Here is a 23,391-nt window from a genome sequence, read left to right on the forward strand (position 1 = left end):
ATCTTACATACTTATAAAGAGTATCAAAACCAAGGAACTGATACGGGTGCAAGGTGTGTTATAATTCTGTCATTTTATGACGTAAAATACATTGCCTCTCGGAACCCCCTTTATAACCTCATCTTTTCTCCTTCACTGCAGAATATTGATTTTTTTTTTTTAAGTTGTATTTTCCTATTTTCAGCATAATCTCTTTCCTCAATGTCCTCTCTCTCTTTCTCTCTCGTCTCTTTCATTCTGGAAGCTACTCACAAATGGCTGACAGCGTTGCACATCCATTCATGGTTGAGCAGGAAGCTCGGCTGTGGTATTTGGGGGTCTCACCCCAGTGAGATCATCGGCAAGTTTGTTTTCTCTTTGGAGGACCCTCCAATGGCAGCGCCTGGGATCTTTCCTATAGGTTCCCTGGGAGGCTCCAGTGAAGAATCCTCCCATCATCTCCTCAGGGACAGGGAGAACTATAAGCCTGGCTGCCAACTTCTGGAAAGCAGAGTGTGGGGAGGGAGTGGAGAGCATACGATTCCATGGGCAGACTTTCCCTTAACCCCCTTGTCTTCAGCTTGCTTCCCATCTCTCCTCACACCCCTTCACGGTGATCTCCCAAGTTTCTTAAGTTCAATTTCTGAAGAAAATAAGCCCCCAGTCTCTTGTGAGGTGCCCAACTTCACGAGGATAGGGAAGGGTGTCTAATGGCTCCTGACAGATTTCCCCGAAATTCTTTGTTCTCAGTCCTTTGCCTCATGGCACTTCACATTTTTGCAAAGCCTTTCTGTGGGTCTAAAAAGGAACCCCTGACTTCCCATCAGTGTTCCTCTCACCAGCCACCATCCTTAGTCACAAATCCTCTAGCAACCAAAATTCTGTTGAAGTGTCTTTCCTCTGACACTGTTTCTTATCCAATTCACTCAGTCCTCTTAGGATATTTTTTGTATTTTCTTACTTCCTTTACAGTCATTTTAATAGGATTCTGGGAGGGAAGGGGACAGGAGTACGCTGTTGACCTGTCATGCGTAGACAGCATTCAGTAGTTGCTTTTTAGAACAACACTTGAGGGGCTCCTGGGTGGCTCAGTGGGTTAAGCCGCTGCCTTCGGCTCAGGTCATGATCCCAGGGTCCTGGGATCGAGTCCCGCATCGGGCTCTCTGTTCAGCGGGGAGCCTGCTTCCCTCTCTCTCTCTCTCTCTCTCTGCCTGCCTCTCTGTCTACTTGTGATCTCTCTCTGTAAAAGAAATAAATAAAATCTTTAAAAAAAAACAACAACAACAACACTTGAAGTATATGGTGAAAGCTGAATTTGTGTCCTAGTGAATTTTAAATACAGAAGTTCCTTGGGAGTATATTTCAGTAAATTATCACACACACAAAATTGAGATCACTTCTACTACTCAGAAGTAATTCTCCCTTCTCATTTGTCTTTAAAATTTTGGTGGGTGATAGATGGCTGTATCTTTCAGGTACCTTTACCCTCATTTCCTGCTATTGCAATACCAGTGTTGTGAAATTTGACAGCATATGTGAGAGAAGGCTAAAGTGAAAATGAGCTCCAGACAGTATGTAACTTTTGCCTCTAGAGTTAATCACCTCTAACCAAGGACACGGACCCACAGAGCTCTTTCTCTGGGTTCTCTGCAGATGACTCGAATGAATGATGGCTTTGTCTGCTCTTACCTGCTTTGCCTTCTAGAATCCAGACTGCTTCTGACTGACCATTGCCTGAGTGGATGCCAAACAGGGTGGGAAGGAGCTGTTGGTTTTGAAAGCTGTGAGTAAGGTCTCCTGAAGGTTGAAAACCTGCAACAAGTGTGGAAGCAAGAGAGAGAACTTGTCAAGAAGAAAGAATTTAGCCGAGAAGGAGAACAAAGGGAAAAGCGGACAGTAATGGGGAGAAAGACAGTGGAGAAGGTATGAGAGGAGACTGAAAGCGACACGGAAGAGAGATATGAAGCCAACACAAAGAGAGCTCGCACCATTAACCAGCAAATACTGATCTGAACAGAATTGAAGTTAGCCCATTCATTCATTTAACAAATATTCAGTAAATCTACTAGGCGGCCACAGTATACAAGTCCTGGGTCGGAAGGAATAAAAAAGGACCAAGAAACATATTTTTTAAAAAGAAGGAAAAGAAAATATCAGATAGTAAGAATTAAAATAAGGTGTAGTTGAGTGGCAAAGGTGTCGCTAGGTGGTGGTCATTTAAGCTCAAATTTGAGTGACAAGAGGGAACCAGCCTGCAGAGATCAGGGCAAGTAACACACAAAGTGCAAATTAAAAATGTAACGAGCTATTGTTTTACACCTGTCAGAAAGGCAATAAGTTAGGTTAGAAGTTAGTGATGCCAGATATTGGCAAGGATATAGAGCAACAGGAATTCTTATTTGCTGTTGGAGAGGGTGCACATTGGTACAACCACTCTGAAAACAATGATGTGTTACCTAGAAAATGTTAACATAATTATATCCTAGGGGGCCTGGATGGCTCAGTGGGTTAAGGCCTCTGCTTTTGGCTCAGGTCATGATCCCAGGGTCCTGAGATGGAGCCCCACATCGGGTTCTTTTCTCCGCAGGGAGCCTGCTTCCTCCTCTCTCTCCCTGCCTGCCTCTCTTGCCTACTTGTGATCTCTGTCTGTCAAATAAATAAATAAAATCTTAAAAAAAAATTATATCCTAGAAACTACTAGTCCACACCTAAGTATGTACTGCAGAGAAGTTTTTACCTGCGTATTAGGAGGTACGTCCGAGAAACTCTGGAGTTTTGTTGTAACAGCAAAAAGTGGGATAGGCTCAAAGGTCCACCAATGGTAGGATATAAAATTGATATTTTAATGAGATCTTGATATTTTAATGAAATAAAATGCTATATAGCAGCAAGAAGGAATACATTACGGCCTCGTTCAACATCATGATAAACTTCAGCAACATAGAGCAGAGTGAAAAAAACCAAATGGCCAAAGTCATATGATTTCGTTAACATGCAATCTAAACGCTGTATTGTTTAGACATACAAGCAAACAAACCATAAACAAAAGCAAGAGCAGGGGTGCCTGGGTGGCTCAGGGGGTTAAAGCCTCTGCCTTCAGCTCAGGTCATGATCCCAGCTCAGGTCATGATCGAGACCTGCACTGAGCCCTGCATCGGGCTCTCTGCTCAGCACGGAGCCTGCTTGCCCCTCTCTCTCTGCCTAACTCTCTGCCTACTTGTCATCTCTGTCAAATAAATAAATTTTTAAAAAAATCTTTAAAAAAAAGAAAAGCAAGAGCATACTCCATACAAAATTCAGGCAAGCATTTATCTCAGAGTGGGGAGGACAAGGGCTGGGATCAAGGACGGTCTCCCGGAGCTGACAGTAAATGACGGATGGCTGGTGGGTACATGAATATAAGGGACGTTGTTTTCCTGCAAACATCCTATATATTTTACAAATATTGCATGTATCCATCAAAAATTGCTTTTAGTTAAATACAAAAAGCGGGGAGATATTGTAGACAGAGGCAAACACAAAGGCTTTAAAGTGGGAAAAGCTAGGTGTTTTCCAGGGTATGAGAGGAGGCCCGTGTGGCTGCAGCACAGCCCTTGGCGGCAAGGTAGAGAGAGATGAGGCATCAGAGAGGTTAAATATTGGCCCAAGATTATTCACTTGTTAAAATGAGAGAGGCAGGATTTGAACCCAGGCCCACGTGTCTCCAAATCCATGCTCTTTACCATTCTCTAGCAGCCAGAGAAGGAACGTTCTTCTACCGGGTTCTGAAGGCTGAGTGGGAATTTTCCAGGAAAGAGGAGAAGGGAAGAGATGGAAGTGGCAGCAGGCAGAGGAGAGCCCGGGTGAGCCGAGCCTGGAAGTGTGAGGTGCTGCGGTGCTGAGGTCTCTCTCTCTCTCTCTCTTTTATAAAATCTTTCAACAAGTATTTCTTGAGCAGCCACATCGTCCAGATCCTGGGATGAACCCAGTCCCTGCCCTCACGGCCTTAGCTCTTGGCAGAGGCCCAGGGGAAAGCCTTGGGGTGGTGGGATGGGGCAGTGGGAGGGGCAAAGGGCCACACATGCTTCCTGGTTTGGGGCAAAGAGGTCCCAGGATGTGAGGAGAGGCGGCCTGAATCCCAGTCCTGCCCTTTCTGGGGAGGAGGGCTGACCGTCTCCTTGCTGAGTCCATGCAGCCATGCCTTCCTGGGTGTGCTGAGTGCCTACAGGGCACAGGGCCTCAGGTGCAGGGGCCCAGCCAGGCCAGGCAGGGAGCTGGAGCAGGGGCCCAGCGAGGGGAGTGGGGAGCCTGGTGGCCAGCCCCTATAGAGGAGGGAGGGACTTGGGGGCTCTCAGAGGTCTGTCTGAGGGGGCCGGGCTGCTGGGGGAGGCTCTCTGGGGGGCAAAGGAGTGGGAACCCAGTTGGAAAGACCTGCAGTGGGCCCGGGCTGGGGCAGGGGTGCTCTTCCACCGCGTGGGGGGGAGGGTTGTGTCGGAATCCCCTGGGGATTGGGAGTGGGGGGATACTTGTCCCAAGAGTCGAGGTGCTCTGCCTCCTTCCATCCCCCACTGCTGAGAGAGGTGTCAAGACGGGCAACCACAGAGGAGAGAGGAAGGACAAGAATGTTGTTGAGTCACTGGGCTACCCTGGGGGAGCTCTGGAGGCAGCAGCTGAGGGAGAGCACTGCTCCTGGAGCCCAGTGGCTGTGGGGTTGGCCAACTGCCCTCTGGATATGGTGGGGACTCTTCGGGGGATCGAAAGGATGGCTGGGAACCCCTGTGGCAGCAGGGTGGTGACCTCAGGGTGGGGCAGGGGGGTTGGGGGGAAGAGAGCCCAGAGGTGAGCCATGGTGCCGTGGGCAGGCTTCTGCGGAGCCCACAGGAGATGACCAGCAGCTCCCCAACGCAATGCACTTTCTCACCCCCAAGTGGGCAAGCTGTTTCCTCCCTCCAGAATTACTTCTCCTCAGTCTTTATCTCAAAGCTTTTTCTTATTCTTCACAACTTATTTCAAGGGCTGATTCTTCCAGGAAGCCCAGCTTATGCTCCAGCAAAGTGCTAGGCTGCGTCTTCCCCGCAGCAGAGAAAGGAGGGCGAGGGTGTCCCTGACTGAGCTGCTCACACCCTCACTTCCGAGATATTCCTGCCCCAACGCAGAACGTGATGAAGCCTGAGAGAAAACAAACCCGGATGTAGGAACCTTCTCCGGAGGAAGCAGACTGTCAAGGTCAAGGGAGAACGGACCCAAACTGAAGGAGATGAAGGGGTGTGACAAATAAATGCTATGCAGGACTCGGGAGTAGAATACCCGTGGCAAATTTTGAATATGGTTTGTAGGCTTTTGAGAGGAGAATACCATATATCAATATTCATTTTCGGATTTTTCATCACTGACCTCTCCTTATGTAAGAGAATGTCTTTATTTTTTTTTCTTTTCTTCTTCTTTTTATTTTTTTAAACTATCCATGGCAAAGCTTGGAGGTAAAAAGGCATCATTTCTGCAATTCTTCACCAGCGTCTCCAAGAAGTGTTGGTAGAATGCCAGCATTTGGGGAAGCTAGGCAAGGGAAAATGGGACTTCTTTGTACTGTCTTTGCAACTTCTGTAATTCTTGAAACTATTGCAAAATAAAAAGGGTTTTTACTGTTAGAGCTAAGAAGGAAGAGAAAGCAAGCAGCAAAGAAAGAAAAAGAGGAGAAGGGGGGGGGGAAGGGGGGAGGAGGTGAAGGAAGAGGAGGAAGTGGAAGAGAAGGAGGAGAATCTCCGGCTCCTCTCAACGCTCACGCATCCCTGCAGGCTTGCTTGCAACGAACTTCACTCCTTAAACACACGCCTTCGGTGTTGCCTTCGTCATCTGACAGGGCCTCCAGAACTTCCTTGTTGTCTTCATTAAGCAATTTAGTGCAGAAAACTATAGAGACCCAAACTGCTTAAAAAAAAAAAAAAAAAAAAAAAAGTGGAGGAGTTTTGTACCTGCAGCCCTGCACTTCCCTCAGCTGCTCGCTCCAAAGGCCTAGGGTCTCCTCTCCGGCCCCTGCGCTATAGCAATGGCTTCTCTTCCTCTCAGCCTGGCATTGCTGTGAACCCCGCTGATGTCCTCCTGGCTTCCAGAAAAACAGAGTCTCTGTCCTGCCATCCAAGTCCACAGAGAATGTACCTGAAGTTGATTTTCCTGCAACTATGTTGGTTTCCTAAGTCACATTCATGGGCTCCGCCTTTAACCTCCCTTGTGGCTTAAAATTGCAAAATCTGATAATTGGATTATTGTATCCTCCACAGGGTCTCTTCCAGCTCTGCACCCTGTGGTTCCATGGCTCTCAAGAAGTCAGACCTAGGAGACCCCAGAGCCGCCTGGCCTTCCAAGGAGATTTGACAAACTCTCTGGCAAGACTGTGTTGCTGGTGCCCTCTTGTGGGCAAATCTGACCCCTACCTAACATAGCTGGGAAATTGCATTATCAGGAAATGATAAAATCAAAATAACACCCAAACGCTTAAATAATAATGATTGACATTGGTTGGAAGGCTTGGATGCTGACCAGCAAACTGCACATATGGCCTCCCACCACCCTTCCAGCCGCCCTAGGCAGTGAGCGGTGCTACTTCCGCCATTTTCGAAGTCATTTTGTCCAAAGTCCTCCCAGACCCCCAGCACCAACCCAGGCAGCGGGATTCCAAGCTTTCTTCAGAACCCAGCATTATGCTGCCTCATCAGAGGAAAATGTCTTTATTTTTTTTAAAGATTTTACTTATTTTTCTGAGAGAGAGAAAGAGAGTGAAAGGCGAGAGAGATCACAGAGGGAGAGGAAGAAGCAGACTCACTGCTGAACAAGGAGCCCGGACCCTGACGTCATGACTCCAGCTGCAGGCAGATGCTTAAACTACTGAGCCACCCAGGCGTCCTGGACAATGTCTTTAAATGGTCTTTACAACAGAAAACAACTTTAGGGATCATATAGCCAGCATTTCCCCAAATGGCCCACTGTCTAGAGGCAGTTTCACTGAAGGATACTAAGGCTGTGAGTGTATGTTGGTGGGGGTGGAGAGACAGAGTGTTCCAAGATCAAACCAGTTCGACAAATACCCACTTAAAGAAAATTTATGGTGACACATCTCCCTGCATTCATTATGCTAATGTGGAAGAAAGAATGAGATAGAATAATGAGAAGGAAAGTGATAGGATATGGCACATATATTCCCACATATATCCCCCACTCATTAGTTTCTCGTTCGTTCCTCCACCTCAGAACATTTTGGGCCAGGTAGTTCATTGCTGTGGGAACTTTCCTATGATGTTTAGCAGCATTTCTGGTCTCTACACCTATAACACCTCCCCTCCTCCACATCGTGACCACCCCAAATGGCTCCAGACATTGCCAAATGTCACGTGAGCAGCAAAAACGCACCTGGTGAATGCCCCAGTTTAGGCGATGCTTCGCAGAGCAACTCAAAGGACTAATGTTGCAGGAAACTCACTTCTGGAAACTCCGCTTCCATTCACTAGGCTCACCTGTAGGAGAGGACATGACGACCCAGGGAGGTGAGGGGACTTGCTCACACCAGGTATATAAATTGAGTGATGCATTTCCATATGGGCTTTAACCCTATCCTGTCACCCTTGGGTGACTCTGACAATGGGGGCTGAAGGTAGGATATGTAGGCAGGCCTCACTCAGCCAGCAAAGCCCTGTCTTGGTCCCTGCTACTGTTTCACAGATACTCAAATTCTCTAACCATGTTTTTTCTTCCTTTTGAGGCAGTTCATGGACCTGGGGCACTTAGATGCTCATCAAAAGAAAGAACAGTTCACGGCTGATCCTGCGGTCAAGGTCATACTGTAATGAATTTCTGTTTTCCAACAAAAGCACCAGGAGGCTAAGTTCAGAGAGAATCCCTTTTTCTTAATGAAATTCCCCCAAGTCCCCTTTGCTTAAGGATTTCCCAACAATAGTAGTATTGGGGACCAAAGTTGACCTCTTATGTCTTTTCCCTGAAGAACCCTTGGAATGGGGACAGATTTCCATTTATTGAGCAGATGTGAGGTGGAATTAGGATCGGGGTATAAATGATAGGGGGTCAGATGGAGTCTTAGAGACCAAATGCTGTGCTTTCTAGAGTGTTCAAGCAGAGGCCAAATCTTAAGGTCAGAAGGACCCACAGGAGGGGGGAAGTTGGGCTAGGTACAAATTTAGTACCCACCCTGCCTCGGTGTGGGCTTGCTTATGGAATGATCCATAAGCATGCAGGGACATTCTAGAAGCAGGGACACACCCTATTGCCCTTCTCAGTCCACTGCAGCATTGGGTTTCAACCACCTTGACGCTAACCTTGGAACAGACTAAGGAGATAGTCTGGGGACAGTTACTTCTGGCCTGGAGCGATAAGCACTCTGTGCTCTGCAAAGCTGTTCTCACCCACTGAGCGAGCAAGCCGGACGCAGTGTTGACAATGTTAGCCATCACCCCTCCTGCGCTTGCCACAGGGCTGGCACTGCCCTGCAGGCTTTATTTACCCTTATAACTCCTTTCATCTCCCCAACCTCCCATGGAGGCACGGTTACTGTGCCATTTACAGATGAGAAAACTGAAACACAAGAGTTGCACAAGGTCACAGACCCAGTGAGTGTAACAACCAGCTTTGAAATCCAAGTGGTCTGGATCGGGAGGATCTCAAACTCGGTGCTACCAAGCACCTCTGCCCCCCATGCCTGACAACGCAGCTCTGAGAGCCCCGCAGTGAAAGGGATACAGACCCTACGGCTTGTCAGGAAACTGCCTAGGGCACAGTGTGTGATTTGTAATGACTGGAAAGACAGGAAAAACCAACTCTTCCTTTTAAAAAGGCCTTATGGGAGAAGGACATAGTTAAAGCAGAATCTGATCAACCGTCTTCCTAAAGGGTGGTGTCTTAGACCGTGATGACGACTGATGAGCTGCTTCTCGCGCCCCGCGGACAGCAGCGTGAGCTGGGAACAGCAGCGTGAGCTGGGGGCGCTGATGGGCTTGCTTCTTTGCTTGAGGAGCCGGAAGGGTGGAACTGAAAGCAATGCTGCCACCTGCTGGACGAATGGATGATTTCCCCCGTCCCTCCTAAACAATTTAACAGTTGGGGAAATAGAAGATTTCAGTCTCAGCCCATCTCCTCCTGGGCTGAGTTGGTGCCTCCTAGTATGCCTTCGGCTCAAGTCATGATCCCAGGGTCCTGAGATCAAGCCCCGTGTTGGCGGGAACCCTGCTTCTCCCTCTCCCACTCCCCCTAATTATTTATGTTCCTGCTCTTGCTATCTCAAATAAATAAATGAAATCTTTAAAAAACAAAAGCAAAAACATACACAAAAAAACCTCAGTCTCTACTACATAAGCGATATGTGATAAATGTTAATTTCCTTTTTTTTTACCGGACAGCACAGGCTTTGGGACCGTTGACACAAACAGAGCCATGAGAGTAAAGAATTACTGTTTGCAGTCTTCACCTGTCTCCAGCTCTGAAGCTGATACAAGACTGAGAAAAGGCATCACCAGTTAGCTTAAGTTCACTTAGCTGGGGAATCATAAGAAGTGGCCGAGATTGGCCCACAAACACACTGCCACGCGAATAAGCCATTTCTTGTTGGCTACTGATAGAGAAGCTGTCTCCCAGAGCCTTCCACCTTGAGTGGTAAGGCAACGTGCTCTTGTCGGACACTCGTGGAATCCCTAAGAAACAGAGTACAGTGGAAAGACTTCAGATCCATAGTCAAGCCTTTTGCCAAAGGCATCTTTATGGCAATAGTACGTGCTCAGTAAATGACCTACTGCCTGGCTTCGTTATTTTGTCTTTAACATTGCAGTTTGCTCAAGTGAATGGGACTGAGGATAGGATCAATGTAATATGGGTGGGGAGGTGGCAGAAGGCGACACTCCTCAAATGAGCAACTAGAAGCTTCTCTATCCCTGCCTGGGGTGGTGGCAAAGTCTGTGAGTGGCAAGCTAGAGCGCAGGGGAACTCTGGACCCCGGGGCTAGTGATCTAATGTCTCCACGCATCGCCCCCACCCACCCCGCCCACACCCAGGGTGAAAGAACCTTGCAGGCATGACCGGGAGGAACTGGGATCTCAGGCTTGCCACAGGTCTCTGTTGGTTTGACATCAGCCCAACACGACACAGAGAAAGCCTCGGTCATGAGCCTTCTCTGGTCATCTCCAAAAGAGGATGAAATCAAGAATTCCAGTGTCTCCTTTGTCAAACATCCTTCATAAGCCCGCTTCCTTAAAACCAACATTGAAGGATCTCTATCTTTAGATAAGCAAGTTTCCCAGCTGGTGTGAAAGGAGAAACGGCCCTTTTCACTTCACCAGAAACAAACTAGGGCTTTCGTGATGGGTGTCACAGCAGGTAGGTTGTAAACACAATTGGGAAATCTCAGCGTAAAACTGAGAAAAGCCGTCTCTTCTGCTTCCGCACTTAGGGGCAGCTCTTAGTCAAGCGGACTAAGAATCCAAGAAATTAGCCACAGAGCTTAGAGGAATTCTGCACTTTCCTCCGCACTTTCCAGGCCTCTGCTTGTTCCTCCAGGCTTCTGGGTCCCAGGGCTGCTCCTCCCCCCTCGTCTTGCCCCCCCCCACCTTCCCCCCACCTGGGTTCACTGTGCTTAGATCCGGTGCTCTGTGCACCCCGGGATTGCCTGCCCTGTAGCCCCAGACCACTTACAGTAGATAGTCTGGACTTTACCCTTGGTCCGGTCTCTTGAAGGTGAACTGTGCTGCCCCCACCAAGACCAGGGAGCGGCAGCCAGTGGGATGGAGCCAGAGGCGGGAAGGGAAAGAGGCCAGGCCTCAGCTAGCCCTGAGTCCTCGAGCTCCAGAGCAGAGCACCAAGGACTCGGAGGTTCTCAATTCAAACCTGTCTTTCTGCGTCCTCATGAAGAGCTATGCATCGCGGTAGGAGGATAAAATAAATCTAGTATAATCTTTACATATTTAAGTGTCTGGTATGAGGGCCTGCATTTGCCTTCCGGCATGGGCTCTGCAAAGGTTTGTGGGGCCTTTCCCCTCCTACCTCCTGCCCAGCTGCCTCAGTTCTCAACATATTGCCGGTGGCCACAGGGTCTCCTGTGTCCCTCCACTGCCCCCCCCACCCCTGGCTGGGGTTCGGGCAGATGTGTGGGGCCGAGGTGAGCCCGGGCACGGTAAGGCACAGTAAGGTCCTGTCTTTATTTGAAATGTTGATATTTTATTCAACATTAATTTTTTTGACATTAATTTCTAAAAATATTACACAAAACACGATTTCTCTTGAATCTTGAGTTTTCAGGGTCCCCTGAATTCTATGCCTGAGAAGGAGGGCCTCGTTACCCTCCTGCCAGTTCTTCCTCTGCCTTTTCGAGCATCTTTCCTTTCCCATTTCTTCCATGACAGCCCAGGTTCCGAACCTCATCTTCTCCTCTGGTCAGCCTCTAACTCCGGCTCCCATCCATCCTCAACCCTGACACAGCATTACCTTCCTGTGTAGAGGCTGAGTTGTGAGCCTCTCTCAAAATCCTTCAAAGCTTTCCTGCCTCCTGCAGAGTCCGAAGCCCGCCATATTCACTAGGCTCCATGTTCACTAGGCTTCACGTTCTGGGTCCTGCTAACCTTTCTGGCTTCCTCCCCAGCCGAACCCCTCAGTTCTGTGCTCGTCTATCACACTGCCTCTGGGCTGCTCCAGCACATAATTTGACACACGTTCTGCTTATCTCCTTCATGGCCTTTGTAATGGATCTTTCTCCACAGCAACATGGATCTTCTCCCCTGCCTCACGGGTGTCCCAGTGATGCCTCAGACTTGATCTGAAGTTGGAGCCCTAGGCTGACGTTCTAAGCAGCTACAGCAAAGAGCTACGGAAGTGACCTCCTTTGTCCCCAACCAGTTACTCCACAGGACACCACAATGTCTTCTATTAGACAGTCTCTCTCCCTCTCTGAGGTCCTCCACAGGGACCTGGGATGGGGCAAGGCTGCTAGACCCCGTCCCCGTTACACGCAGACTCCATGAGTGTGGCCAGCTGCGAGCGCCAGTGCTTTCCAGCCTGTGTAGGCAAAGAGGGAAAGCAGGGCCTTTTGAACACTTGCCATCAATGCCCCCTCGAGATGGGTCTGAAGGTATATTCTGATTTCTGTGAAATCTGAAAATCAGGATGGATTCATCTGCTGATGTGAGGTAAGAGCCACTTCCCCCAGCCACCCCCATGACGATTCAAGCCAGCACCTTCGAAGCTCATGGCTATCCCCAGGCACCTGAGGTCAGTGGTTCTCTCCAGTTCTCACGGATCGGAGTAGGAGAGGTGATAGTGCTGCTCGGTCCCCATTGTCATGTGCGTGGGGATCTCTACCCATACAGACACCCACAGGTCGAGAGATGCTATAGTTTCCATGCCATTGTTACCATTCTCTGAGTCTTGACGTCTGAAGGGAAGAGGCAGAGAACTGGAGGACATCAGAAACTGTGACACTCACTCATCTTCTAGCCCTCCTGATGCCCCCAAATGTTGGTGCATTGGTCTCCCAGGGCTGTGGCAACAAATGACCACAAATCGAGTGGTTAAGACAACAGCATTTATTCTTTCACCATTTTGGAAGTTAGAAGTCCGAAGTCAAGGTGTCTGCAGGGTGGGGTTCCTTCTTGAGGCTTCGAGGGAGAATCTGCTCCATGCCTCCCTTCTAGGGTCTGCTGCTTGCCTGCAGGCCTCCATGTTCCTTGGCTTATAGACTCATGGCCCCATGGCAGGCATTCTCCCTGGGACTTCTGTGTCTGTATCTCCATCCAGATTTTCCCTTTTCTTATAAGAACACCAGTTATTAGAGCAAGATTTGCCCCAATCCAGCATGACCTCATCTTAATCACATCATCAACGACCTATTTCCAAATAAGGCCACATTCAAACATACCTGGAGTGAGAACTTCAACTTTTTTGGGGGTGCACAGGGGGACACAATTCAGCCCACAATAATCCGCATATTAAATGGAGACACAGAGTAATTTACTCAGAGAGACACAGAAAATAGTTGGTATAACTCGGTTTTTAATTTGTCTTGACCTAATTATTACCACTTAATAATTGCTGTACCAGGCCCTCTGCTGGGTGCTTCCATGTCTAATCCTCACGGCAACTGCATATGCTTATGACCCCCCATTTTACAGAGGCGGGAGCGCACAGAGCATTTAAGCAACTTGCAGAATCCCATGAATTCAAAGCAGCAGATCTGGGAATCCATCCCTTAATTCTCACCCAAGTCAACCCACTAGAATATCTCTGAGATGTCTCACTCCTCCTCCTCACCCCTCCTCGCTCCATATCCCTCAGTATAACTCCCTCCTGCAGCTGTGAATCATGACTATAAAGGATACGTTACTGGAATTTTCCAAGAGACCAGTGTAAAGTTAAAACCGATCATTGGGATCACCGCACAGCAATTTGCTACCTCACAGCACGTAACGAATCTGATGAGAAAGACCAAGTCTTCATCTTCCTCTGGCAGCCAGGAAGGAGTTGCACGGAAAAACCAGGGCAGTGAGTCAGGCCCGTTAAAGAACAATGTATGTCACAACTGATCACTTCCCCACAGGCCTGCTGCACATGCCCTGAGGCCACTTCTGGGTTCTAACGGGCACCTCACTGGGAAGAAACATCTGTGACCACAGTGGGGAGGGACCGAATCTCAGCCAAACCCACAGAGTGGCTATGTATACTGCCTCATTCTTCCTCAAAATAAAAAATCAAAGGCATCACTTCCTGGCAGCTGCTGGGCACTCCTCCTTCCTCAACATCAGAGATGCGTCTCGCACACGTCCACATTCCGGTGCCTTGCGAACACAGCAGCCTGGACACAGAGTCCTTCAGGCAACGAGGAAGCCGCAGAAAGTTCCTCAAATCAACACAAGGGCGCGAGTGAGAAAGCCCTCGGCCCCATGGCGCTAGCTAAGGTTTGACCAGCACTTACAAGCTCGGATTGGTTTTGCTTCTATATTATCTCAAAACGGTACCACGTGGGTAGGGGCTAGGAATGTGGGCTTCGGAGGCAGGCGGACTCAAATGCCAGAGCTAGCTCTCCCCTGCACCACCTCTGGGGACCTAGGTCATTTCTCTTCTCTCAGCCGGTTGTCTTGCTTGTGAAATGAAGACGCTGACACAAACTATGGAGATGGTATAAGGATTATTAACAGAGCACTCGGACTCTGAATTCCTAAGAAGGAATGAATAGAAGTTACAGGTAGGAATAAAACACTGCTTTAAATTTGATCTTATTTATCTTATCCCATGTACCTAAATTTCTATTGGAAAGAGACCTGGCTTGGGTTGACTAGGTGGCTCAGGTGGTTAAGCATCTGCCTTCGGCTCAGGTCATGATCTCAGGATCCTAGGATCGAGCCTTGCATCAGGCTCCCTGCTCAGTGGGGAGCCTGCTTCTCCCTCTCTCTGCCACTCGCCCTGCTTGTGCTCTCTCTTTCAAATAAATAAATAAAATCTTAAAAAGAGAGAGAGAGGGGCCTGGCTTAAACAATAAATGAGAGCCCAGCCCCAGGTGCATCTAGGATATGAAAACAAGTGACAGGATGAGATTCGTGGGATTGGTAGAAGCACTCATTTCTTTCATTTGCTCGATATTATCCTACTGAATACAACACACACACACACACACACACACACACACACACACACATGACTGGATGGGGTTTGGGCAAAGATGGGCTGGAAAGGGACCCGGGCCCAGGACCCCTCTCAAGTAGGCGAGAGTACACAGAAGGTAGAAGGGAAACAAACAAACAAACACAGACTCGCATGTCTCAAGAAAGCATATACATAAAAGAATATAGGAAAAATAAATTCATAACGGTTTAGCGATTTGCCTCGCCTTTTTAATTGATGTCTATGATTTTATTATTACTAAAATCACATTGTTCATTAACAGTAGTTTCCCACGATTTAAGTCTGTAAATACCTTATGTTCAGTTTTATACTGATGAGACAAAATCCTAAAGGGCAGGGATGAAGTTCCACCCAGCCGCGCACCCCTGACTCAGTGTGCGGAAGAGGGATGACAAGTGCCGCACGGGTCTGTGCGTCTATAAGGGCGCGGCGTACAGGCACCTGCTTCAGACAGCAGCTCCAGGCACCGCTGAGCAGCTCCAGCTCGTCTTGAAATGGGTGCACCTGCGGAAGTAACGTGTACTCTCTCTACCCACCCTAGAGTAAGGAAAATCTAGAACACGATTACAAAACGGATATAATTACGAAACGGCACTTTAAGTTGGAAAAAACCCGGGAGTAGACAGATAGTTGGCTGCATTTTTGTTCACTGAGAGTACCAATCCATTCCACAAAACAAGCTTGAGAGAAAGACAAATGGAGTCATTTGTCAGTTACAATTCATACAAAAATAGGCTCCAATATCAGCTACATACAACCGCTCAAATACGATTGAAGAAGTAATAAAAAAACTCATAAAAAAAACCCAGCAGCAGCAAAAACACTGAACATTTGTAAACAAAACCACCAGTAATAAACCTACGCTTAATAACCCAAAAAAGTGCATTCTTTTTAAAACATTAAATATATATAATAAAAAACAATATTGGCCACTTTTTTCCCTTAATATACAGTACTCAACATCTGCAACAATCTGATCAATGATAGACAGGAATCGGTGTTCTAAGGCATGTTGAACAGTCTTTCCCAAAATACTCAGGCATCATGTTGCTGCAGAAGGTAAACTTTGCCAAAGTCTCCTCCGAGCTGTGATCCGTGCGCACCGGGGACACTCGGAGGACTGGAAACACTGCTTGTGAAAGCACGCTCTGCACCCTAGAGCAGGAGGACAGCCATCAGCGAGCAGCCTATCTTGTCTTCTCACATACATACAAATGCTCATCCCCACCCTGGGGAGAGACGTGGTCTGGGTCCAGAAACCCGTCGTCCAACAAGAAATGAGGCAGGTTGGAAGGGACAGATTCTAAAGTCCCCAGTGTGCCATGAACATGGTGAGTGTTGGTGACTGACAGCTCAGGAGGCGGCCCTAACTGGAAATGCCCAAACTGGAGAGATCTGCCTCCCTCCCTCAAGGTCCTCTCCCTTGGCCGACACTGGCCTACATCGGGTGACTGGTCAACATGCAGTTTAAAAGGTTTTGCCTGGCCCCTGTCCCCAGTATGTGACAACATGCAAGCCATCCTGTTTCAGAGCGTCTTGTGAGACATGCTGACCCTCCATTGCTACCACACAATGGCTCGCCTCCTCCTCTGCCGAGTCCTGCTGACTTCACACCCTAACGGGTGTTGAGCCTAACATCACACCCCGGTGAGCTCTCTGCACACAGATCCGTGCTTTGGAGTTTCTCTGCTGGGGAGCCTCCCCTGCGATCCTGCCTAAAGTGTTCGGGAAGTTGGTGCTGGAGGGGTAAAGGGGAGGAATGACTCTTATCAAGGGTAAAGGCAGAATGCACGATCTGATCTCTCCCAAGAAACAGCTGAGAGGTCACAGGATTTCCTCAAGCATCAATACAGACAATCTAACAAGATCTGAGCATCTCTGCTGGGAAGAGCCAGGTAGTAAACACGTTAGGTTTTTTGGGCTACGTGGTCTCCGTGATGACGACTCAAACTGCCCTTGGAGTACAAGAGGGGTCAAGGACAGCATCTCAGCCTTAAGCATGACCGTAATCCAATTCTAAAACTGGGGCAGTGGCTACGGCTTGCCCTGGTGGGAAAGAACTGGGCCATAGGCAAAAGGGGGAACCACTCTTCCCTCCTGTATGGGGAGATGTCCCCCGTCATCCCCGCCTCACCCAAATTCTCTTCCCCACACACCCAAAACTCCATGAGGTCCTACCCTACATACACGCATGCACTAGCACCATTATACTTCCAACAACAGTGTGCTTAAGTGATTAAACTGCTATTAAGCTCATCGTGCACTTCCGTTTATTAAGCTATTATCAAGCGTGCATTATGAAGTTAATAAGATACCTGCACATCTTCTACACGTCTCAGTCTGAAAGGGGAAGATGACGGCTGTACTCTGGCAAAATTCACAGATGAAGCCCTTTCCTTGACACAGCTGTAAGAGAAGGGGGCCAAAAAGTTAAAATCCTCCTTGGCAACGATGCTTTTGATGGAGAAGTCAAGTAACTACTTTCACAGAACTTTATAAACCTCCATCGTTAAGTGTCTGGCATCCCGGCCTCTAGAAGGACCGGGACACTAGATCTCACTTGAGTAGAGTAAATGGATGTGAACGGTACGCGTGCCTCTGTTTTGCATGGAGAGATTTAATCTAAGACGCCAGGGAAAGATCATGACTTTATACGTGGGCCTTCAAATGACCTTATTTCTGAGGGCTGTTCTACAATTTTTGAGTTCATGCAGACACAGAGCTCCTAGTCCCCGGGATCCTGAGTCCACATGGCTGTCCTTGGTGCGTCCAGAAAGATGGGCGTCAAGCAAGGTCCCCAGCAGCACTTGGCCCTGACACGAAGTCGACTGGCCCACGCTTGCATTCCCAGCCCTGCCACGGGCCAGCATGACGATCTTGGCTGTTACCAAATAGCTCAACCCTCATTCCTCTCATCTGGAAATAGTGTTCCCCGCACTTCCCTCACAGTCCGTGGTGGTTAAATGAGGTAAGGTGCAGAACACCTATCCCAGGCCTTAAAAGGTAAGGGACAGCTCAGGGTCACACCTGTCCCAGGGGAGCCTTACCTCACAGCTGGCCACATGCGCGAGGGAAGCTTTTAGAATGTCCTTGAGCAAGGGCACCAGCAGCCGTTTCTTGACCCTGACCAGATCCTCCAGGGAGAACAGGTGGAGCTCATCAGTCAGGTGCCTCGGCACCTGCTCAAACTCCTTTAGCGCGCTGCCGGGGAGGAAACAAAGAGGAGGTCGGACAGCCACCCACACAGAGGCTGTGACACAAGGAGGCCGAGCAGGCGGGGGTTTTCTCTGGCACTCACACTTGATTATTTTTTTAACTCAGTTCAAAAAAAAAAAAAGAAAGCCCAAGAGCAAGTGAACCTGGCTCACCGTCTGACATTCTGCAAGTTTGTTTGGAAGCCAGAAACCTAAAATTCCCTAAAAGTGGATTTCAAAAAGCTAAGCCATCAGAAAAACATCTCTCGCAGCCTGCCCATGGAGATTCTCAGCAAAAGACAGCTGCACAGTTATTTTTCAAGTCTTAAAAACATGTACTGAGATTTAAAAAAAAGACGACCTCATTCATTCCAGCTCAGTTTCAAGTCCATCTGCCTGCTGACTGTTGTCCGGCCAGCAGGAGGATCACTGCTCATAGGCAGGTGCGTGACTTGCCCAGCCAGGACCCCAGCACCGAGCCCAAGACTCAAGCATCCAACTGTGAGCTCATCGTAGCCACCTGTGTGTCCGAAGGGCAGTCACATATGGATCGCATCTTTCTCCAACCCCTACTTCTCTCCTCCTGAATCCCCTATATCTGTTAGTGGCGCCACGCACTCATTCCCGAGCCAGCCACTGCCTACGCTGGACTTGACATTCCAACAGGCCAATCTGTGCTGAATTCTCCATCCAGCCTGAGATGCTCACTCACGCTGCTTCTTCTAGAGGGGGACCCCTGGCACTTCTTCAGTCTGACTTGCTCTTTAAACTCTGCTTTTTCTCCGGGAAGCTCTGTGGTCCTCCTCCCTGTCCCGCCCTGTAGGACCTAACTGTTGCCTCTTCTGTGCGGCACCATGTGTGTATGTCTAACACATGGTCTGGCGATAAGAGCTTTGTGCTTTCTCCCTGGATGTAACATGAGTACCACAGACTTTTTATCTGAAGCACAGAATGGATACTCAAGAAATTTTGGTAGACAGTAATAATTATGAGGATTGTTATATGTTACAGGCAAGAAAACTGACAGCCTGAGACGTAGCTAACCTGTCACATCACTGCCATGAGGTAGAGCTTAAGGCCAAATAACTACAGGAGATGTGCTCCTCCCCAAGAAATTTAATTCAAAGGCAATACATTATCATTAAAGATATAGTACATTATCATTAAAGATCAGAAAGTGAAAGCAGCTTTAAAACAAAACAATTTTGGGGGGACGCCTTGGTGTCTCAGTCGGGTAAGCATGTACTTTCTGTTCAGGTCATAACCCCAGGGTCCTGGGGTCGAGTCCCACATCGGTTTTGATGTGGGGAGCCTGTTTCGCCCTCTGCCTGCTGTTCCCCCTACTTGTGTGCTCTCTCTCTCTCTGGTAAATAAGTAAATAAATAAAATCTTAAAAAAATAATAATAAAATGAAACAATTTTTTAAAAAACTATGATCCTGTCTATTATAACAAATAATCTTAACCCCTTAAGTAACCTCTTTTCTCACTTAAAAAATTATATCTCTGTCATTGAATTCATGCCTATACCTTTATGCCATGGCTCCCCAAAATTCCACCGCTATAAGTTTATTCTAAGGACATATTATGGATGTGCACAGCGATTCATCTAAAGCCCGGTCTTTTAAATAACTAATGGTATTAAAAATCCAAGTATCTATGAGATATTAAAATCTATCTAGTTTACTATCTATACTCTATAGAGTATAGAGATAGTATACTATCTATAGAGATATTAAAATCTATTTTAATATAAAGATATTAAAATCTATTAGATTAAAAATATACCAGTAAGGGGTGCCTGGGTGGCTCAGTGGGTTAAGCCTCTGCCTTCAGCTCAGGTCATGATCCCAGGGTCCTGGGATCGAGCCCCACATTGGGCTCTCTGCTCCGCGGGGAGCCTGATTCCCTCTCTCTCTCTCTGCCTGCCTCTCTGCCTCCTTGTGATCTCTGTCTGTCAAATAAATAAAATCTTAAAAAAATAAAATCTACCAGTAAGAGAACCATACCAAAATTAACACCACATGATACTATAAAGTACGAAACAGCAACGACAGTTTGACACGCCCTCCATCGGGGATTTTTTAAAAAGGCCATCGATACACCCTGCTCAGAGCACCTCTAGTCACAACAGCTAAAAGGTGAAAGCAACCCAAGGTGGCTGAACAGATAAACAAAATGCGGTAGGTACATATAATGGAATATTTTTCAGCCCTAAAAAAGAAAGGAACTTCTGACCCATGCTACAACATGGGCGTTTCTCCAAGAAATTATGTTGAGTGCCATAACCCAGTCACAAAAGCACAAATACTCTGTGGCTGCACTTCCAGGAGTCACCCAGAGGAGTGAGTCCATAGAGACGGTAAGGAGAATGGTGGTTGCCAGGGGCAGGAGGAGCGAGGGAGGAGGGAGTTATTGCTAAATGATACAGAGTTTCAGTTTTGCAAGAGAAAAAATTCTGTGGATGGATGGTGGTGACGGTTGGACAAGAATGTGAATGTACTTAATGCCACTGAATTGTACACTTAAAATGGTTAAGATGGTATATTTTGTTATGCGTGTTTGGCCACAACTTAAAATAACAACAGTAATCATAGTAAGGCCGCTGGCTGGAGTTATTTCATCCTTGTTCTGGCCGATTCTTCTAACACGTTAAGTTCATTACTAGTGAGCCAGAAGATTCAGCAACTTTAGCTAAAGGGTCTGGATCATCAAGAAGAGGCCCGAGGGAGTTGCTGTGCTAAGGAGCCCTGTGGATTGAAGGACCTGGAAGCAGTTGGTACCCAAGGGACTGGCAGGTGTGTGTAGGTATGCAGAGGCTCCCAGCCCTCCCAACCTCAGGCGTGGACGGACCCAGCCAACATCAGTACCTTTCAGCAAACCTGCAGGTCTTCAACAACTTCTTGATATGAAAAAGTTGTTCCCGGGTTTCCTAATGTGAGAACCCAAACAGGGGGAGAAGTTAATGCAATCAATGACACAGAAAATGTACAAATCAAATGCAAATGTTAGTTCTAACTTCGAAATGCTACAACTCTAAGACACGCAAACAGTCCCTCTAGCAGGGGTTCATGACAGAGTCCAGTAGAAACCCAAGTTGTGTGAAGCCTGAGGCTTACACAACCACGGGGGACCTTCTTTGAGGAAAACACAAAACTGTCTGTGAAAGATGGAGGTCCTGCCTTTTGTGGCTACAGGGATAAAACCGGAGGGCATCATGCTCAGTGAAATCAGACAGACACAGAAAGAAAAAAACTGCATGGTCTCACTTACAGGAGGAATCTTAAAAGAAGCAGAGAGTTGAACAGGGAGACAGGGAGGTGAGGCAAATGGGGAGATGCTGGCCAAAGGGAACAAAGGTGCAGTTACGTAGGATGAACAAGTCTACAGGTCTAATAAATCGTATGAGGACTACAGCTAATAATACTGTATTGAACACTGGAAACTTGCAGTGCTCCCAACACACACACACACACACACACACACACACAAACCCTAACTGTGGAGACGGAGATGCTAATTAGCTTGACCAGTAATTATTTCACTTGTTGAACATCAAATTATCATGCTCTACCCCTTAAACATAATTTTATTTTAAAAACTAATAATAAATAAATGTCAAAATCAATGTGATAAACGCAAAACGATGCCTACATAGGGAATTTGGTACCGGGCCTTGGAAAATAAAGCTCCAGCAGCTGGCAGCAAACCCGCCCTTTGGAGGGTCCGGTTGTGTCCCCTGAGATGGTGCAAGGTTGCAAGGTGCACTGGCGGCCGCAGGTCCCTTGGCGCCAGCGGCCCCGCCTCCCCCGCCGAGGCCAATGCTCACCCTCACTCTGTCCAGTTCCTTGACCTTGGCATAAAGGCCATGGCCAATGCTCAGAAAATTGAAAACGGGCTGGGGCCCTAGACCGTCCAGCAGCCGTTTGGAGAAATTGCTGACGTAGTACTTCCTGAAGTCCCACGTGGTCAGGATCCGCGCAGGGATGCAGCTCTCTGCGTAGATGTGGCAGCAGTCACAGAAGTACTTGCCCAGGTAGTCACAGTACCGGAGCCGCTTCACAAACTCTGCAAGAGCCCACGGGAGGGTGAGAATGCCTCACCTCAGCTGGCGAATGGCAAACCCACTGCCCTCTGCCCGCCTCCCCCCACCGCTTCCCATTCCTGTGAGGTTCAAGACCCAGATGGCAGGGTTTGTGCTGCTAACATCGTACGTGCCCTCAGAGCCTCTGAGAAAGCTCCGAGGCTGTGTATTATATGGCCATTCAGGAGCCCTGCTTTCCAAAAACAGGTGTCAGAAAAAGAGAAAGCCACCCCAAAGACTCCTGAATTTGGAAGACAGGCATTGTAAACGGCAGTGTAGGCAAAAGAACAGGAGGTTTAGAGTCCAGAAATCGGTGGGAGTCTACCCTCTGCCTCCTGCCCGCCGGCAGCCTGAGGGCTGGTAGAACCCTTTCAGGCTAACTATCCTGAAGCTATAAAAAGCAGCTCAGGACCAGGTTATGGGCTATCACACCTACGGAAAGTACTTGGTAAATCGTCAGGCACGCTTTGGAGACACCTTAGGGAGCAGCACCTTAAAGACTTCCTGGATAAGCCCAGGGCAAACACATTACAGAGATGCACCAAGGATGGGAACAGGCGATACATGGAAACAGGGAGTGCAGCTGACGAGGAATGACCTGAGAAACGATCTCAGCAGCAAGGACGTGCGTGTCGAAAGGGTGAATGCTTGGTTTTGCAGGAGACCGTCACAGAGGTAGAGGACCCAGGGCCGGCGAGGGGCAGAGGGGCGGAAACTCACTCTCAGGGCTGACCTGAGGGGACTTTCTAGGAGGACATTTCCACGATATACTTGAACTCTGATGTGTACCGGGACTCCTGCTTTGGTGACACCAGACAGAAATGGTAACATGCACGTGTGGAGACACAGGTACCCATTACAGTACGTTACAGCAATCTGAACATACATTACGAAGCACCCGGCTAGACAGGCACGGTGCCCTCAACAACGAAATGACAGAGAGCCCACGAATGCATGGATGAGTGTGGGCAGTGGACATCCAGTTCCAGATGCTTACACTGCGATCGTGATTTTGCTTCTAAAAACACACATACACAGTCCAAGAGGATCCCCACCAAAAAGCCAAAAGTGAACACTTCCAGAGGGCAGGAGAAAGGATTTTTCATTCTTTTGCATTTTTTTAATTTGCTCAAATGAGCACGCATTGGTTTCCGAAATATATCTAACCAAATATATGGGCAAGCAAAAGGTGTAGGGACAAATGCATCAAGTCCCTGTGTACCTGCCACCCAGTTTAAGAAGACAGCAACTCAGTTAAGTCTCCACAGTGTCCTGCCCTCAACCTTGGAGCCTAAGATGGGCGAGGATGATATCATCATCATCAGATTAAATGGAAGGATGGGTGGCAAAGCAGCTACCACAGCACCTGGTACACTGAAGATTCTAAATCTAGTTTCTTTGCTCCAGCTTCCAGAATAAACAAGGTCACTTGTATTTTAATGAAAGGAGACATTACTTGAATGACGAGCGCTTTCAATGAGTTAGGTACACTGCT

At 48.0% G+C, this 23,391-nt stretch overlaps 1 protein-coding gene across 1 annotated transcript in view; it reads right to left on the reverse strand.

The window, feature by feature from the left end:
• Positions 1 to 12,509: 12,509 nt before the first annotated feature.
• Positions 12,510 to 23,391, reverse strand: part of RUBCNL (rubicon like autophagy enhancer) — a 34,464-nt gene continuing 23,582 nt past the window's right edge. The window contains exons 10-14 of the mRNA XM_059143940.1: positions 21,642 to 21,880; positions 20,683 to 20,744; positions 17,667 to 17,820; positions 16,935 to 17,025; positions 12,510 to 15,774 (exon numbers count right to left, since the gene is read on the reverse strand). Of these exons, the coding sequence (XP_058999923.1) occupies positions 15,662 to 15,774; positions 16,935 to 17,025; positions 17,667 to 17,820; positions 20,683 to 20,744; positions 21,642 to 21,880 (659 nt within the window). The 3' untranslated portion in view covers positions 12,510 to 15,661. The remainder of the gene's footprint in view (positions 15,775 to 16,934; positions 17,026 to 17,666; positions 17,821 to 20,682; positions 20,745 to 21,641; positions 21,881 to 23,391) is intronic.

Source organism: Mustela lutreola, chromosome 13 (genome assembly GCF_030435805.1).
Source record: "Mustela lutreola isolate mMusLut2 chromosome 13, mMusLut2.pri, whole genome shotgun sequence".
Lineage (NCBI taxonomy): Eukaryota > Metazoa > Chordata > Mammalia > Carnivora > Mustelidae > Mustela > Mustela lutreola.